The sequence below is a fragment of the Sphaeramia orbicularis genome, chromosome 10, assembly GCF_902148855.1.
Source record: "Sphaeramia orbicularis chromosome 10, fSphaOr1.1, whole genome shotgun sequence".
NCBI lineage: Eukaryota > Metazoa > Chordata > Actinopteri > Kurtiformes > Apogonidae > Sphaeramia > Sphaeramia orbicularis.
This window is the reverse complement of record NC_043966.1, coordinates 22593085-22611106: the sequence shown is the minus strand read 5'-3', so window position 1 is coordinate 22611106 and position 18022 is coordinate 22593085. Positions and strand designations below refer to the sequence as shown.

Sequence of the window (18022 nt, the reverse complement as noted above, 5' to 3'; positions counted from 1 at the left end):
TCTCCATCAGCATGAAAGCTTTATGATCAATCACATCCAATACAGCGTGGTTCATTTTGTCCCCTGTGTATTTCAGCAGAAGAAACGATCTGCACCTGTGCTAGAGCAGAGTCTATCAGCAGGAAAACTTTCCCCGCAGAGTAAAGAGCATCTTCCAAGGGACAAGATCAGCCCCAGCAAGGTTGAGCAGTCAAGTCGCAACAAACCAGGTATAGCCTTTGTGTCTTGTAATCCTTCAAATTTTACTGTTCTGAAAAGGTGTCACAGCATGGGTAAAGGTGTTATGCCTATCCTCTCTTTATCTCTATTTAATGATGCTTTCAGTTGTGTCAGACGTCTAGCCCATTATCAGGCTTACAGTTGGATTACTCTGAACATCTCTCGATTTAGCTCAAGTCTGCTGTCAGACAATAGTTTTTTAGTATGTGTTTTATGACTGAGCAGCATATTGACTTTTTAAGGCATATTGATATATCTTGAAATGAAATCTAAAATAAGACAATCGCGTTTATATTGATCTAGTTTGTATTACATAACCTGTTTTTTCAGATAAGCAGTGCCACCAGTTCTATCTCTCCTCTCATCGCAGCCCACAAGCATCTAATGTGTCTCACAGTAATGAAGAGAAAATATTTTTACACTACTTCTTGTAATAACATAACAGATCTCTTGGGTTGTGTTTTGCATCGTTGTTTCAGCCAGACCTCTTTGTAAAACCAGGATTACTGCATGGCTGGATGCCTGTGGTCAACAGCAGCTGACCAAGTGACCGTACAGAGATAATCTGAACTCCTTTAACATCTGATTCCATTTACTTTATTCCCTCAGTAGCAGATAACACGTAACACAAACTCCTGAAGGAACAACCGAACACTCTGAGCATTGACTAGCCTAGCCATATTAGTCACATTAGTGATGCAATGGACATTTGTAGAGAAGTAAGGTTTGGAAAGCACGGATCTGTTACCATTCCTCTGAAAAACAGATCATATGTCACACTACAACACTGTAGCCTTATCTCTATTTAATATAGGCTTTTTTATAAGTGTATATTGCTTCTTATATTAATTTCATGTACATTTTATTGTTGTATTTTTTCACACTGTAGTTTTACTTATTTTATTCTGTTGAGTCTGTTTTAATAACAGTGTTTATGACATTTAGCCCAGAACATACAGTATACTGACAGACAAAATATATACTGTGTACTGCTAAAACATACAGCTACTCAATGAATGAAATCACAATATCGGCCTCTGTAATTACATACTTGTAAAAGGCTATAGTGTAAAGGTCTGAAGGTACAGTGTAAAACATAAAAAACAAAATAGTCCTTACATTTAAATCTAATTTTAATTCAGCATTATAATCATTCACTGTCTTAATCTATTTAGTTTCCATGTTACCAAGTAACTTGCAGCAGTCATCGTAATGGGACTGTTTTTGCCAAATTGTGCCAATACAGACATATGTTTTTATTTAATTCAACTCGTTACAGTGATCAGTGCATACGTCTGTCTGTCCCTTTTTCATTTTGTTTACAGCATTACCATAAAAAAACATCCCGTACTTTTTTCCCTAAGGGTGCCATTATTTATCATCACGTATCAAAGTGTACCTTCTACAATCTGTGAACCACAAGGAGACATAAGAATAAACACAATCAAGTGTTGAGTTTGCAAAGTAAAACTGGAAATTCCTACAATATTGCCTCAACATTCACTTGCTTGGAGTGTTTCCTTTTCTATTTTGACCGTCACCCATGTTGTCTGTCATGCCATTTGTAAGCATTTTGTTGCCAGAGCAGAACGTAAACCATTTAACATTTTTCTATTAAACTACGCAAGAAACAACTTGACTCCTGCTGTCAGTGGATAGTATTGTTTGTAAGTGAATAGTAAGTTGACAGAAAGTGTGACACATGTTGTATGATTTTTTTTTTTAGTCTCATAAATGATGTATTTGTTAAACTGCTATGTATTAAAGATGAGTTTAATGATCAGATGTGATTTAATCAGTTACAGACAGCAGCTGCAGACCCGAGAGGGCAGAGACTCCAGTCGTATCGAGTAAGGAGCCCGATGCTGCAGAAACGTCCTTCCCAAGACTAAGGAGAGGACGGCGGCGAGCTGATGAAGCCCGGCTCGACCTCTGGGGCTTTGCGACGCCTTCCCCTCCACCGCCGCCAGTGCCTCCTCCACCGCCCTCCCCGCCTGTGACTCCCACCCAACCAGCCCGCCGTCCAAGAGGGAGGCCTCGCTCGACGCCTCTGCCAGAGCGAGGGGTTCAAGGAAAGAGCAAGACAGCCGGTGCAGACGGGGACACCCCTGTTCATAAGAAGCGTCGGCGCTGCAGAAATAAAAAGTATCAAACTGGGGATTACATCACTGAGAAAGACAAGCTGGAAGATGGAGAGCACCTTCAACAGTCCGACTCCCTGCGACAGGACCGTGAAATCACAGCAGGTAACCAGCCTCTCTCCTCATGCAGCGAAGTTTTACATTAACCTTTTCAAGTCCAGATGGTAATTTATACAAATAGGAGTAAAGCAACAAGGTGAAACAGTCTTAGGCAGGGATGCTGAAGTTGAGAAATTCTGGGCTCAGACTGAAGTTCAAAATAACAATTTGGCCAGTACCTGATGATACTACTACTACTGCTAGTACTACTACTGCTTCTGCTACTACTGCTTCTGCTACTACTACTACTACTACTACTACTGGGTCTGATCAAGCGGTAACACATGGACACGTTTTGTGTTCAACAGTCTCTGTCATGTAAGCAGAGTAACTTATATGTGTGTATGATACATATTTGAGTAGGTATTTATAAGCGCTTTAACATTATGTATAACAAAATTTGGGGAGATTAAATTTTTAGGTGAAAAATGTCAAATTACTGCTCGGTAACACATGGACTTGAAACAGATCAATTTTTAAGCTTTACGCAAACATTCAAAACATGCGGTTCTTGACAGAAATTGCTATCAAGTAGGACAAAACCTTTTAGATATTATGTTCAACTATGCTGAAAATAGATTCTGGAGTAAAATATTGAAAAGTCTCTGTTTTATTGACATGAGAATGTGGTAAGATGTGGACAGGTTGCCATAGTAACACGTGGATGACTCTTTACTATTGTATGCATCACCCAAAATGCTGACTTATGTTTTTTAAAACAACAAGCCAGATATAATCACAATGCTTTATTGAACGTATTTAATACCAACACAGTGTTATTTACAACTTGTGGTGGTCCATACTGATATAGATAAATTACAAATAGTCATTTCTCAGTAACAATTCACAGATATCAGTATATGAATTCACAAACTTCATCATTCACAGTTTTAATTTCTCAAAGTAATAAAAAGTCTTTTGCATGTCTTTTTGTTAATTTAATGCAGCCCAGCAGAAGGTTTGGAACTTCTCCTGTACTGTGCAAGTGGTATTTTAAATAGGATAACAGTTCCATAAAATAGAGATATTTAGCTAAAAAATGACCCCACTTGATAAATGATGTGTGCACATTTACTTTTTCATGTTGATGTTTACTTTCACTTGATCGGACCATGCTTCCACTACTTCCACTATTACTACTATTTATGTCAAAGAAACAAATTATCTTAATTATAAAAAGATATAAATTGTGACTCAGAAACCATTTTAGGGAGGGACTGAAATGGTTTCTTAGTTGACCATAATCTGCTGCAGGTAATCTGCTGGCTTGTATACTTATATGACCTATATCTGATGTTGTTTTATGGTGCATATTCATTACACAATACAACAAAAGACTTGCATTTATTGGGATGTGACGCCATTTCTGATCTCAGTCTCCACACAGACACATAAACCAGATCTTCACCATGGAAGGTATTTTAACCTGGTTAGGCTATCATCATACAATGTTTCAGTGACCACATCATTTCATTCATCAAGGCCTGTGTTGGCTGTTACTGGCTGTTAGGATGACGTATCTGTGCATCCTTAGTCAAAGGGCATTACAATGAAATCACTAGAGTAGGGTTTAGGGTGGATTGTAGCTGTAGCTCACCTGTTGACAAAAAGCACAGTGTTATCAACTTTTCCCCTGCTAAAAAGTTGTCTTGATAGTTACATTTTTCTGTCTTTATAAGAAGAGGGACCAACACCTCTAAATAACTGCACAGTTCCTGGGAAAAATGTGAGAAATTCTTATTTCTGTTTTTTATAGTTCGCCATTTCATCAATGCTAGAAATGCCACTGTAGTTAAAAAATTCTCCATTACTATCCTCACTATCTGCTTACTACACATTATATTCAATGACAAAATGTCTTAAAAGCCCTCATCTAAGATGGAAGTAAAGAGTTACTGATATGGCACCTGTATACTGTCCTGTGTTGATGCATCAGTGTGAACTGGCAAGTTTTCAGAGTGATCTACAATGGTGTTTTACACGTTTCAGCTTGTCTTGTGAATCTTTGGACTGAAGTGGAGGAGTTCTAGTCTTTTGTGCCTTGTCCACACTAATATGGATGTTTTTTCTGAGCTGACATTTCCCTGTCCGTGCAGCTTTCATTTTGTAAAATACCTCTGTACACTTTAGAATGGAAAATGACTACATACCGATAAATCATTGTTTGTATTGGGCTTTAAACTGTGGACTCTGGAGACCATCAGATAATATTGGATGTAGCAGACAGAGAAGTTTTAGCCTGTCATGAAACTGAACAGCAATGAAAAGTTTTATTACAAACTGAAGTTAAAAATATAGGTTTTGAAACACTTTACAAATGCTTGATTCCCACATGTGTTTGTTCTGACCATGACTGGCTGTAGGTAATGTGCTGGTTTGTACATTTATATGACCTATAACCAGAACCACAACTGACATGGGTTAATTGGGATGTGACACCATCATTTTTGGAATTCATTTTCCACACAGATGAACTTGAACCAGATCTTCACTCTGGAAGGCGATCTTTGTTTTACAGACATAAGATACTGTTTACATGTGGACAAGAGGCACAAATGCAGAGATAAATGTTTGTTTTGCAAAATATTTGTATTACTGTGGACATGGAATTAAAGCTGCAGTGCTTGATAGTTTTTTAGTGTCATTGGGTAAAGAATCCATTGTAACCTTTCAGTATATTGTAATTCAAGTGGTCCAAGAGGATGTGAGACTTCTCCATCTACTGCCTCCCTGTGTTTCTGTGCTGTACCCTGTGATGCAGGTTTCTGGCAAATCACAGGTGATTTAAGACCAGTAGTGATGTTGAATACATGACTGACGACTGTAATTGCTGATCAAAGCTCAGATTCCACCAGATGTGACCTAGACATGATTCTACTGCTATGCTCTGCATGTTGACAACATGCAGAAGCTTGGAAAAGTGGGTTGTCATTTTCATAATGGCAAAAATGCAGTCAGTTCATCTGTATATTTGTTCTTTTAATTTGGACTGAGAGGAGAGAGCTGCAGAAGGTGCTTTTCATTGTGATCTTGGCAGCTTTAATCAGTTTGGCCGATACATTGGCACTAATACAGCACTCAACAATAAGCCTTGGCAAGTAAAATAGCATGTTGGGATAGTAAATCTAGAATCTCACTTACCCAATCGACCAACTGTTTAAAAAGAAGTAAACAGATATTTTTTTCCCGATGAGGATAGAAATAGCAGAGTACTGAGGTGTCCTGGTTCCTTCTAGTCTCTGCTGAGAGTTGCACATTGAGATTAAGCACAACAATCAGTCATAACCCTAATAAATAAATCCATTTGGGTAGGGGCAAGTGAGAATTAACTTAACAGGAGATGGTTTAGCTGTATTTTAGCTATAAAAAATGCATATTGCTTTCATGCAGATTTTTTTATGTTCATTTCCAGATTTATTTATTACTTTCAGAGTTCAAAATAAAAGAAAGAAGTTGATATTTAATTTCAACATTGTCAAATGTGATGCTAATAACAGTTATTTCCTGTCCAATAATATCATTAATACAGACTGTTGACTATAAAGTTGGAATAAAATACTTTTTATCTATTCTCATAAAATGATTGTAACAATGTGACTTATTCTTGATAAAGATTAAGTGGGACGCAGTCTATAATAATTGTTCCTGGTCAAAGGTGATTACTAATGTGTATAAAGAGGAATGTGTCTGAAAATAAAATTATTCTAACTTCAATGGGACAGTGTATCTGCCTCTAAAAGTCCCTATCAGTCGACCTCTAGTCTAGACTCACCCTAGCAGCTGTGTGAGAATTAACTGAGGCACAGTGGTGCTCAGCACTAAATAAGCAAGGCCTATATACAAATAAGTAATGTCAGCACGCTAACATGCTCCCATAATGACAATCCCCAAACAATAAATACAGCTGGGGTTATGGAGTGTGGACCTGATGAAGTCTGGGAATCATCAAAATGTTTAAAATTCATCTTGTGGAATTCAGTCAATCAATTGGTCAAATATTTGTTGAGACATTTCACACAAAACCCAAGATGTGAACCTGATAGCAGAGTTAAATTATCAGATGTATTAGATGCACAGCAATGTTGAGGAATTTGACAAGATTTTAGCTTTTTAAATTCAATCAAGAACAGAAAAGCTGATTTAAGCTGATGGTTTTGATTCACAATCATCAAGTAATTGTTTTAATTCAACCAAATTAAGGAATAGCTGGTATCGGCTTCACAAGGGAGTCTTTGTTGTGTTTTTTCATTTTGTTGTAAATTAGTTTTCTGGCAGCGGACCAGAATATGTGACAAAAACTTGGCTTTGGTGGCTTTCAGCGAACATTTTTTTTATTTCTGATTATTCGGTACTCTTGAAAAGTAGCAGATAAATGAATCTGAGCTGTCAGCACTTGCATTCTGTGAAGTAATTGGACAATGAAAGCGGGTGGACAGTGATTGTCCCTCTTTTTTTTTAAGTGTGTTGGTCAGGTGATAAGAACAAAATGATCAGGCTTTTAGTGAGTGAGTGTTGATGTCTTGTGTAAATTACGGTCCAAGTAGAGGGAGTGTTGTAGCGTTGACCATGTATCAGGTGTCACGTCTCTGATTAACCCTTAAAGAGACAGAGAGACCGTTTGTAAAACATTAAGGTATATGTGGACACTGATGGAACTCACTGTCTGCACAAACAAACTGATAATACATGACTTCTTTGTACATTTTTATATTGTTACACAGTAGAGCAGCAAAATTAGTTGTAATGTCAGCCTGTGCAATTATATAATCACTGTAAAAGGCTGCAATTTAAAGGTCTAGTGTGTGTATGGTGATATTTTGGATTTTAGTCACACTGCAGAGAGAGGAACTGTAAAACATGCAAAATCAAAGTCATTTTTTGAGGGTGTTTTGTGCTGTTTTGTATTGGATCAAGATTTTATGTTTGAGATGAAAAATACACACTTCAAAAAGATCCGTAATCTGTATATTTTCTTTGATAACCAAGCAAGTACATTCAATATTGTCAATAGTAATCGCAATAGGACCTTTTCATCTAATTGTTCAGACTCAGTACATAGTTGTCTTGTAAAATGTCAATTAGAGCAGGTTTTTTTCCAGCATAAGACACATGCTGCTTGATTTTAGAATGTCTATTGCTACAGTCAGACTGGAGGTGAAGTGGCCAAAATCAGATTATTTTCAGCACAGTTTATGAGGAATCTAACTGTAACATTATGCACCCTAATTATATAATTTTACAAGGTTGCCATTTGAATCTGTACTTTCAGGGTGATGAAATGGCAGAAATAGGAAAAAATAAACATAACGTCTGATTTTTTTGGGTGATATTTTGGATTTAGTGACACTAAGTAGAGAGAGTTGCTCATAACTCTGCAATTTTTTGTGTATTTTTTAAGTTTCTGCATTTTTTTCGACTAATTGTACATTGTTGTTGATAATTAAGCGAGTGAATTTAGCTTGAAATTGCAGTATTGCCCAATTTAATCTCAGTGTAACTTTTTTTTAATGCAACCTCAATATTGAAAGTTCCTGTGACTTTTACATCAATGGATTTGTCATAGGTGTGCATTGGTGGGAGCGTCTCGTTTCACTGTCGTTCTGGAATAGGGATAAAAGTTATCTTTGCTCTTTAGCTAGTTCTTGGGCAGCGCAGGACACAGCAACAGTGAAATTGTAAAACAGCGTAGAAAGAGACATTTTGGTGAATGATGAGCACATGAAGAAGCATATAATGATATGAAAATGACTTAATCCATACAAAAGAAAACAGTGTGTGTGTCTTTGTTAAAACTTGTGATTTTCTGGGTGCAGTTGCAGCTTTAAGGTTGTTGTTCTTTCAAATAGCGAGGGGGACTCTCAGAGCACAGAGATAACGGAAGGAAGGAAAATGATAATCCTTCCACTCTGTAGCAGAAATGTCCTTCATCCCAACAGAGAACATCTAGAAAGCCAGACTAGGTGACCATTGAAGGGACAAGGTGTTGGATCAAATAAGCCTTTGGGGTGATTCATCTATACAAGCAAAACATGAGGGAATATAGTAGAATGTGTAACATCCTTGTTATTGTTCTTTTGCGATTGGATTTGTTTAAGATGGTGACCAGTTCACATTTGAAATGTGATATTGCCCCCGATTTTAAAGTAATAACAACAGCCACACACAAAAAAAAGACACGATTAATTCAAATTTTACACCAGGGCTTGCAATGAGCACAGTGACTAATTTAACCTTTCAGCATCCACTCTTCACGGCGAGTTTGTTTTGGGAAAGGCTGAGGCCTATTACAGAACAAGAGTAGGGTCAAAATGCATTTGTTAGGCTTAATTTAAAAGGGGACATATTCTACTTTCTGTCTTAAATGTGGCTAAATCACAACCGGGACTACATCAGTTAAAAGATGGCTCAAATGTAAACCTTAAACCCAGTGGATGATGTTTGGATATTAAAAGATTGGGTGTTTTATCCATTGTCTTCAAGAATGGGCTCTATGCACTGCCCCACTACTTCCTGAACTTAAGGCAGCTCCTGTATTTCCTGTCTTTCATTATTGGACACACTGATTAATCCAGGTGTGTCTGCTACTTCTTGTTGTGACTACTGTGGTCAGACATACCTGGATTAATCAGCGTGTCCAATAATGAAAGACAGGAAATAAAGGAGCTACCTGAAGTTCAGGAAGTAGTGGGGCTGGCATAGAGCCCATTATTACTCACATAACAAAGATGGTCTAATGATAAAAGTAAATAACTTGGTAAATAGATGTATAGTTAGTAACCCCCCAGCATGTTCACAAAGCTCTGGTAAAGATGTGAGCCAATAACCGGCTGTGGGTTATGGATATGGATTGATGGATTGTTGCTGATGATTTGAGGTTCAGAAGTGACTATAAGAGCATAAAACTAGCAGGGTAATGGGTAAAAACTAAAATATTGAGATCAATGTAACATGTGAAAAAACAATATGATAATGACAACATTAAATGTTTGCAATCTGCAGCTTATCTTCCTGAGGTGCTGACTGTCCTGAAACTGTGTATATGTAGAGAATTTACTGAACAAACCAGAGCATAGACGAAAAGCAGAGCAGAAGAGTTCATTCACAGCAGTTGCCAGTTTCAGCACATAAGCCGAGGGCCATTTGTGCAGGAGGAGCCATGCTGTCTGATGTCGGCACAAAATACCACCAAAAATACTCTTTTCTCACTTTTGGGCTCTGCAGAAGCTGAATCTGTATATTACAGACAAAAACAGCAGACGTAGACATAAAATATGAAGTTTGTTTTATGAGTTTCCAGTTTGTATATTTGTTCGGAGATTGATCACCATATCAAAATTGTCATTACAGATGTGCAGACAAATCAGTGTCTGAGTCCCCCTGCCTTCAGCCCGGAACCCTCACCACGCAGACCCTCGTTCACCCGCTCAGGGTCTGTTCGATACCAGGAGAGTGAGGCATCTCCAGAGTGCAACGACAAGCCTTCAGGGAAGAGGAAGTTCAAAAGCAAACACCTATGTGACAGTGATGAGCAGAAGGTAGGAGCTCACTGGTGTTTTGTTTAGACTACTTGTAGATTTCATACAGTGCATCAACAACACAGACAGGTACACTGTCCCATGAATACATTAGCTTACAGTGCCCCCCTGTGGCTGCGTAACTGCAGTGGTGTTCTCCTTTATCGAGGCAGTCTCTCTAATACCTCATAGGTCCCTTGTAATTGAAAACTATTCCCCTGACTTGACAGTACATTTAATTAATTTCCATTCTTCAGTGCTATTTATAACTTATAAATGTCTATTCTAGATTAAGACTAAACGCAGCAGCTTGGGCAAGCGTGGCGCCTCACAAGCCCTGGGTGATGATAGCACCGAGGTGAAAAAGGGAGACAGCCCTCCAACCCTGCCATCTCCTCCATCCAATAAGAAAGGCTCATCAGGAAGAAGCAGTGGCTCGGAGTCTCCGCCGAAAAGGCCCATTCCCCCAGAAGTCCGTCGGCTGATCGTCAATAAGAACGCCGGGGAGACTTTGCTTCAACGTGCTGCTCGTTTGGGCTATCAGGTAAACCAATTTACTATTTCATTTGCTAAAAAGGGGTCAGGTATTTACACAGCATTTTTATTATGAGTGAAAAACATACAGAAGGCAAATAGGATTTACTATTTAATAACAACATTTGAGCTTCAGACCTATAAACTTCAAATCAGTCTACAGCACTAAATCAAACAAAGGTTTGGCAGAAAATACCTGCATTTTTGTTTGCCCTGTGTTTTACTCTTTAAGACATGGATTTCCCACACATCAACTTCATTTATAAGTATGTGTTAGATATATTTATAGCTAATGAAGAATATTTGTAGATATTTATTCACATTTTTTGGAGTAATGTTGATTGCAATTGATTACCCTTCCCTCTCTCATATGTGTTTCTATTTATTTATTTATAAAGGACCTATGCATATTAATGAACATATACATGCAAATATGCAAGTTGACGCTAATTTCCATCTTCAGTCCCTTTGCAGGCCATCATTAATAAATAAACACCTCATCTGTTGCTCAGGTTAACCATCAAAACACACTAATAACTTAAAGATAATTAGCTACACACAGTCACTGTTCTTCAACTTGTCTTTGTTTCTTCTCTAAAGTGAAATCAGACTCTTGAACTTTGATGATGGTTCATATTTCTAAATATTGTGATTTTAACCAGGTCTAATCTGAACAGACAGGTCCTTGTAAATCACTACATATGGCCTTTACAGATCTGTGTTTACATTTAGGAGCCGAGCAGAAGAACCTAAGAATTCAGTTTTTTACCGTTCCTGGTACTTCGTTGACCGTTCTGTTTTGGATTAGAATTTTAGTTCCCATTCCTGCGTCATCATAAATTTAATCTGATTTGATTTTGACTGACATTAACTCTTCATCCTTTGTCTGATCTTCAGGATGTGGTTCAGTACTGTCTTGAAAAGGACATCAGGGAGGTCAATCGTCGTGACAACGCAGGTTACACAGCTCTGCATGAGGCGTCCTCTCGAGGCTGGACTCAGATTGTCCAGATGCTGCTCAAACACGGTGCTGATGTCAACTGTAGCGCTCAGGATGGAACGAGGTGAGACTTTCCTGTGTGCATGGTTTACACATATGGCCCTTGTATGTTGTTTTTTTTTTTTTTTTTTCATCTTCATTTTTCAGCTTAAACAGTCAATACTTTGTATTTTAACAAACTGTGAAATATCAGAATAGCCTCATCATTATAGTGTCATTGTTACATTTACTCACGTCCAATGGCATTAACATACTAAATGAGAATGAACAATGTGCCATGATTTTTTTTTATAAACACTTTCTGTTCTTTTTTAAAGACTAAATAAATATCCATTCCTCACATATTTTCTAAATAATAGCCTTTTCATTTGACCTTTCATCCACATGCAAAAGTAGTTTTATGTCACACTGCCCAATTAATCAGCCAAACTACAGTTCACCACCACTTTTGGTGTTTACTCCTGTTTAATCAGTGCCAATAGAACTTTTATAAACCTTCTTCAAAAACTGGCATCGATAGTGGCCAGTAGTTAATATTAAGCTTACAAAATGCTAAATACTGATTTTGAGGGAAAATAGTACCTATAAAATAAGAATCTCACTTAGAATCACTGTGGTTTTTCAGCTCCTGATTTACTGATTTGACTTTAATGTGAATGATTCAGATTTATTTATTTATCTGTTTTGGTGTTTATAACTTTGATTTCTGAAAATATGAAGATATACACGTATGCAACCCTACGTTCTTGTGCTTATTTTGACAGAACTTTATTTGTGCTTTTACAATTTGAAGTGAATCTTTGAAGTGGATTTTTCAGAAACATGTTTTTTTGTGGACAGAGGTTTTTTTGTGGCAGATTGAAGTAGGAGAAACTTACAATAAATACCCATGTGGACTACATCTAACACTCACATAGATTGTTATTATTTTCCCACAGAAAAGTATTTGAAGTTCAAACTGAGTTATTTTTTTATGTCACCTGTACACCTGTTACTGCAGGGGTTTTTTTTCTTTTCTTTTTTTATATTTATATAGCCTACACCCATACAATGCTGTAAAGGTATTTCTGGTGATGTGCTCTCTGTGCAGGCCCCTTCATGATGCAGTGGCCAGTGATAATCTACCAATAGTCTGGTTGCTTTTGAACCATGGAGCAGACCCGACTTTGGCCACGTACTCTGGACACACACCAGTCAAACTGGCACACAGCCCAAGCATGAAGACCTTCCTCACAGGTACTGCATCCTGTTTAATGAATCTGATTCTTTTCTTTTAACCCTTCACATTATCAAGGCCCCCATCAGATGAAAAAACAACAGGCTAAATCAAAGTGAACCGAGAAACATGAAAATAAATAATAAATGCCTCAATTTGCCAACCTTACAGGTACCCATCATACAAAGTGTCAAAGATATGAATTAACAGTAGCACATGCATGAGGGTGTATATTCACAAATAGTAGACTCACATTAGAGAGTGATCACATAAATGACTTCTTGTTTAACCACTAGGGGTCCACAGTCACAGCCCCGTGACTGAATCGCATGACATTTTCAACACATCGTAGTATTAGAAGTCAGTCATGTAGACCATTGGGGACGATTGCATTCGTAAGTGCAGACTTGAAACACTCTCCCACTTTTTATTTGATGCTGATAGAGCAAATACAACTGGAGTTTGAAACAGGAGCAAACAAACTTGAATAAAAGTATGAAAATGAGGTGGGGCGGGCATTAAATTTCTTACCATATCTCCGTCACTTTTTGTCCTTTTTCAAAATGGAAAAAACTGGCCAAATCTGCGGATTCTAATCCACAGATTGCATTAGCATTGCAGGTGAGAGTGAGAATAACCCCCACCTGAACCAGATGCAGAAACCAGGAGGACCGGGAGGTGAAAAAACCAAGAAAACGCTTTTATGTAAAATATTTGAGTATGGTTTTAATTTATTACAATTTTGATTTTATATACTTAATATTTGGAACCAATATTCACTTTTAAAGTCTTTGAAAAGGTTCATTAAGCATCTTTGTGTTATTTATGCAATAGATGATATAAATTTTTCAAATCAGATTTTATATTTTTTGTCTGTTTTTTGGCCTTTCGTGTTGATATAGTAAGTTAAAGTGAAAAAATAATAGGCAGATGAGATAGATGAGGTTGTGATTAAAAAAAAAAAAAGGTACCAAACATGGGTATAGTAAACATTTTTTTTTTTGTATAGTATATAATGGCAAAATCAAAAGTGCTCAAAAACAGCCAAAATAGGCTCAGACCCATGTTCAATTGCTCAACAAAAAAATAATGTAGCAGGACATCAGTTTGGTGATTTGTAGCTGTTGAAAAATGCACAATAGACTGGTACTTGTGCATCACTAAGATGTCAGATTCATCCATGTGGGCATCGAAAAAGAGGGACTCATTACTAGTGTGTGGGTTTGGAATAATTAGACCACATGTGAATTTCTATAGGAATTCAATAAAACTAGTCCTTCACATGACCTTTTGATGAGCTGTTTTCTGAATATTAATTGTCTGTAGGCCATGTTTCAACATCAGATGTTCTTGATTTATATGTTAGTTGTTATTGGGAAAATTTGGTTCTTGTTAACATTAATATAAATACACTTCTTCATCGTGTGTCTTGACAGACTCACATTTTCACACAGACACACTCATGAAAAAACAGCTTAACCTGATTTTTCACTCCTTTGTCTCAGTGTGAACTAATGGTTATTTCCATAGCTTTATGGAAAGAGACACATTCAATTAGATTTAGATTTGAGGTTTTATTCATAAATTCATTTACATTCACATTGATTACTGCCTACAGCTTTCTGTTATTATCAGCGTCAGATGATTTCCCAAATCAAGGGTAAACATTTATTATATGCTTTTAATTATGTATCGCAATTGTGTCCACAGGTTGGTGTCATAAATCAGTTAATTTTCTCTCCTAATACCAGATCAGTTCAGATTTTTTTTGTGCGGATGAAGGAATTTTGTTGAGTTCATCCAAGTCTACCTGCGTAACAACACAAACACTGTGATACCATCCGTAGAGTCGTTTTCATCGTCAGAGGAACTGGAGTGTTGTTGTAGTGGTCGTGTCTAACCTTGGAGTGCGAAAATGTCGACCAGATGGGAGTTGTTCAGATTCTGGAAAGACCATGTGAGATGGGTCCAGAGTCATGTTCTTTGCCAATTTGAGAGCAGTTTTGTTGACCACCCACCACCTTCACTGCTGAGCACACCAGACGGTTCAGCTGGGACTTGAGGGTGACAGTCAGATTACCAAACCAAGCAGATATGCCTTACAGGAAGGTTTATTCAGTGGAAGCATGGCAAAATGTCACCATAGTCCTCTATTATAGACTATCTTTCCTGTACCTGTTTTTTTTGCTGGATATACACACATCCTGCAAAGAGATAATTATCAAGAAGTAGTAGGAAAGTTCTCTACCATGCTCATTATCACAGTCTGTTTTTTAACATCATTTATAAGCAGTGTTTGTATACATTGAACCCTTATGTACTCTCTGTACCTCCAATTTATGGTTCATTTTAAGTGTCTAGATTACGTTTCAAACTATAGATCTGTTAAAATGGTCTAAATAGCCAATGTGATGTTGGTAGAGTTGGAATGTGTTTTTTAGGCTTTACACCATTCATTTCATCACTAGTACCACACAATATCATGTCCTGTTTTTTCACAGTACTTAAAAATGTAACAGCCACCACTATTTGAATTATTTTATTGAAACTGAAGTCAGTGTCAGGTACGGTCAAATTTTACCCTCATTTACTCCCTCATGCTGTGTTAAACGTAGGGCCCCAGATTCAACGTTGGTTCATAATTTTGTATTCTGTCATAAAATCATGTCATGGTGGTTTGGAATATTTGGGATCTTATCTAAGATATTCAAGCACCCTTTAGATCCTGACTCCGAAACAATAATCTTGGGTACTTCAGAAAAAATAAACAGACTTAACCCCTTCCAACAACAACTAATGTCATACTGCCTTATAGTGGCCAAAAAACTAATGTTGAAGTCTTAGAAAGGTGAATAGGGTCTATCACTGAAATTGTAGATTCAGGAAATGTCAGAAATTTTACATCTGGAAAGCATTCACTTTATTTTGAAGGATAAATTATATAAGTTTGAAATGATTTGGACATCATTTGAGGTCTGTCTCAGTAATGGGTTGCTTAGAGGGTGCTGGAATGGAGTGAACTGGGTGGGAGGGGTGGAGGGGGGTGTTTTTTTTTTTGTCTGTTTGATTTGTATTGATTTGTGATTTTTTTTTTTTTTTTTTTTCCTTGTTTTGGCACTGTCAATAAACAAGGGGAAAGAGACAAAACAAAGAGCAAAAAAATAAGGACAGAAATGTCTAGAAGAATGACTATAGCAAATGTAACTTGTGGTCTTGATAAAAAGTATTTGAATCACAAAAATGTTATACTCATTTAGCCTCATTGTGCACAAATTTGCATAATCCATATCAAAGAATATCTATTTTTTGTAGAAATACTTGATTTTTTGCACCTCTTGGGGTCACTTAAAAAGGATATTAGATTTCAGACTAAAAAAACCCTGATTTATGGAGTTTTTATTACTATCAAATGTGAGAATGGGTTTAATCTGACCCTGACAGGATGTAAAGGTTAGGGAATGCACCATTCTCTCTCCTTATGCAGAACACTGATCTTGGACCACTCACCAATTGCACTGGATACATACATTAGTAAGTCAAGCAAATGGCTAATTCATGTATGACCTAAGTCCTTAGTGGTTCAGTTACTGAGACCCAAACACACAGATGCAGCTCTCTTATGACTGTACTGTGGGTGAAATCTGTAAAGTAAAGCCATGAACACTCCTCTTATGGGCTGCACATTTGTCATTTGTGCAAACAGATGAACATCTTTTTAGAATTTTAAGAGTATCAACACTGAAGTGGATAAAAAAAAAATACTGACTGAAACCTGTTAAGTAAATGAAAATAAACAGTAAGTTAAATAAGTAAAATGCAAACAATAAATCAGAATAATCAGAATTTATCAAAATTGTTTGAGGTGAGATGGAAGAAGAAACAAGCGTTATAAAAGACTATTGGTTAGATTATGGATGATCATTAAGAAATTCCCAGTCAGACCTAAATATGATGTGTATGCTTATGTTCTGTGTTATATTGTCAAGTTTTTGTGTTCCTTTTCAGGATTGAAGTGTGGGAGGGATGTACAATATTGTAAATCTGTATTCTTTTTGGGCTGGTGTGATGGCAAGCCATTTACTTCAAACAAACTTACAACAAAAAGTAGTTAAAAAAAAAAACAAAAAAAAACTGAATTTACCAGATTCACTTCAGTAATATGATTCATATTTATTGTGTGAATTCAGTGAATTAGTCTCTCACTTTTGGGTGTGATGCTAAAGTTGAGACACAAATGCATATATGTCGCTCTGATCTTCTGGTTTCTCTTCATTTCAACACAGAAAACTGCAAGTCAACCCTTCACTAAAAGTAAAGAGCTAATTTTGTTTTTCAGAGGTTTTTAATTTCCTCCTTCTTTCCCCTCAGAGAACAGCACGTAAAAGCCTTAACCTTCCTGTTGCCTTCAGGGTTTCAGAAAGGTCCACACATTTACTATTAGGACACTTTCCATATTATGTCCAAATAGGAAAATAACTCTGATTGTATTTTTTCCAGAGTATTTCACAGATCTGGAAGGCCGCAATGAACAGGACCCCAGTTTGCCATGGGACTTCTACAGTAGCTCCCTGTTCGGTAAGAGGTCTTTTAACGGAGCTACATCTGTCTGTCTGTCCAACAGTGCATAAAATGTTCTTTTTTAATATGTAAACAATGCGGTGGACAGTGCATTCCTTTGCTGGCCGTGAGAAAGACCAGTCAGGGCTTGTTGTGGGGAAATGTCTGAGCTGCTTCAGGGAAATTATGCTAGTTTGTAGGCTCTACTCGGACTTGGCCACTGGGACATGGAGGGGTGTTAGCCTTGTATAGTAACATCAGTGTGGTGTTGTAAACAGCCACGGGGAGCCAGTTATCCAGAGGAGGGAGAGCAGGATTAGGGCTGCATGAGAGAACTGAGGCAGACTGAAGCAAAACTGGACCGCTGCTTCCTGGATTAACAGCAAAAGCATGAGAAAATGTGTCCGTAGTTTATAAGCAACACTCAGTACAAGCCTGAAGTTGTATCTGTGTTAAATACAGGCATTTGTTTTCAGCTGTATTTGAGTAATTGAGTCATTTATCTGTCATTAGAGGACACAGTGGTAGTCATTCTTGTACAATTTAAGAACCTTAATAAACATAGTTTCACTCACAGAATGATATAAAATCCATCACTATTCATGTAAATGCACAAGTAAATCAATAATGAACACCATAACGTTTGTCTTCATTTACCCTTTCAGCGTTTGTAAACAGACTGTCCACTAGAGGGCGTCAGAGCCCTGTAGACCGAAGCAGCTCAGTTGCAGCGGAGATAAAC

General features: G+C 37.3%; 1 protein-coding gene across 4 annotated transcripts in view; it reads left to right on the top strand.

Moving 5' to 3' along the window:
* The window catches only part of bcorl1 (BCL6 corepressor-like 1), a 35249-nt gene that overhangs the window by 10455 nt on the left and 6772 nt on the right, over positions 1 to 18022 (top strand). For 3 of the 4 annotated variants that reach the window (XM_030145689.1, XM_030145690.1, XM_030145687.1), the window contains exons 4-10: positions 77 to 209; positions 2019 to 2465; positions 9807 to 9994; positions 10263 to 10517; positions 11405 to 11571; positions 12598 to 12743; positions 17221 to 17298. In XM_030145689.1, coding sequence (XP_030001549.1) covers positions 77 to 209; positions 2019 to 2465; positions 9807 to 9994; positions 10263 to 10517; positions 11405 to 11571; positions 12598 to 12743; positions 17221 to 17298 — 1414 coding nt within the window. The remainder of the gene's footprint in view (positions 1 to 76; positions 210 to 2018; positions 2466 to 9806; positions 9995 to 10262; positions 10518 to 11404; positions 11572 to 12597; positions 12744 to 17220; positions 17299 to 18022) is intronic. The other variant, XM_030145691.1, reaches the window with a different exon arrangement.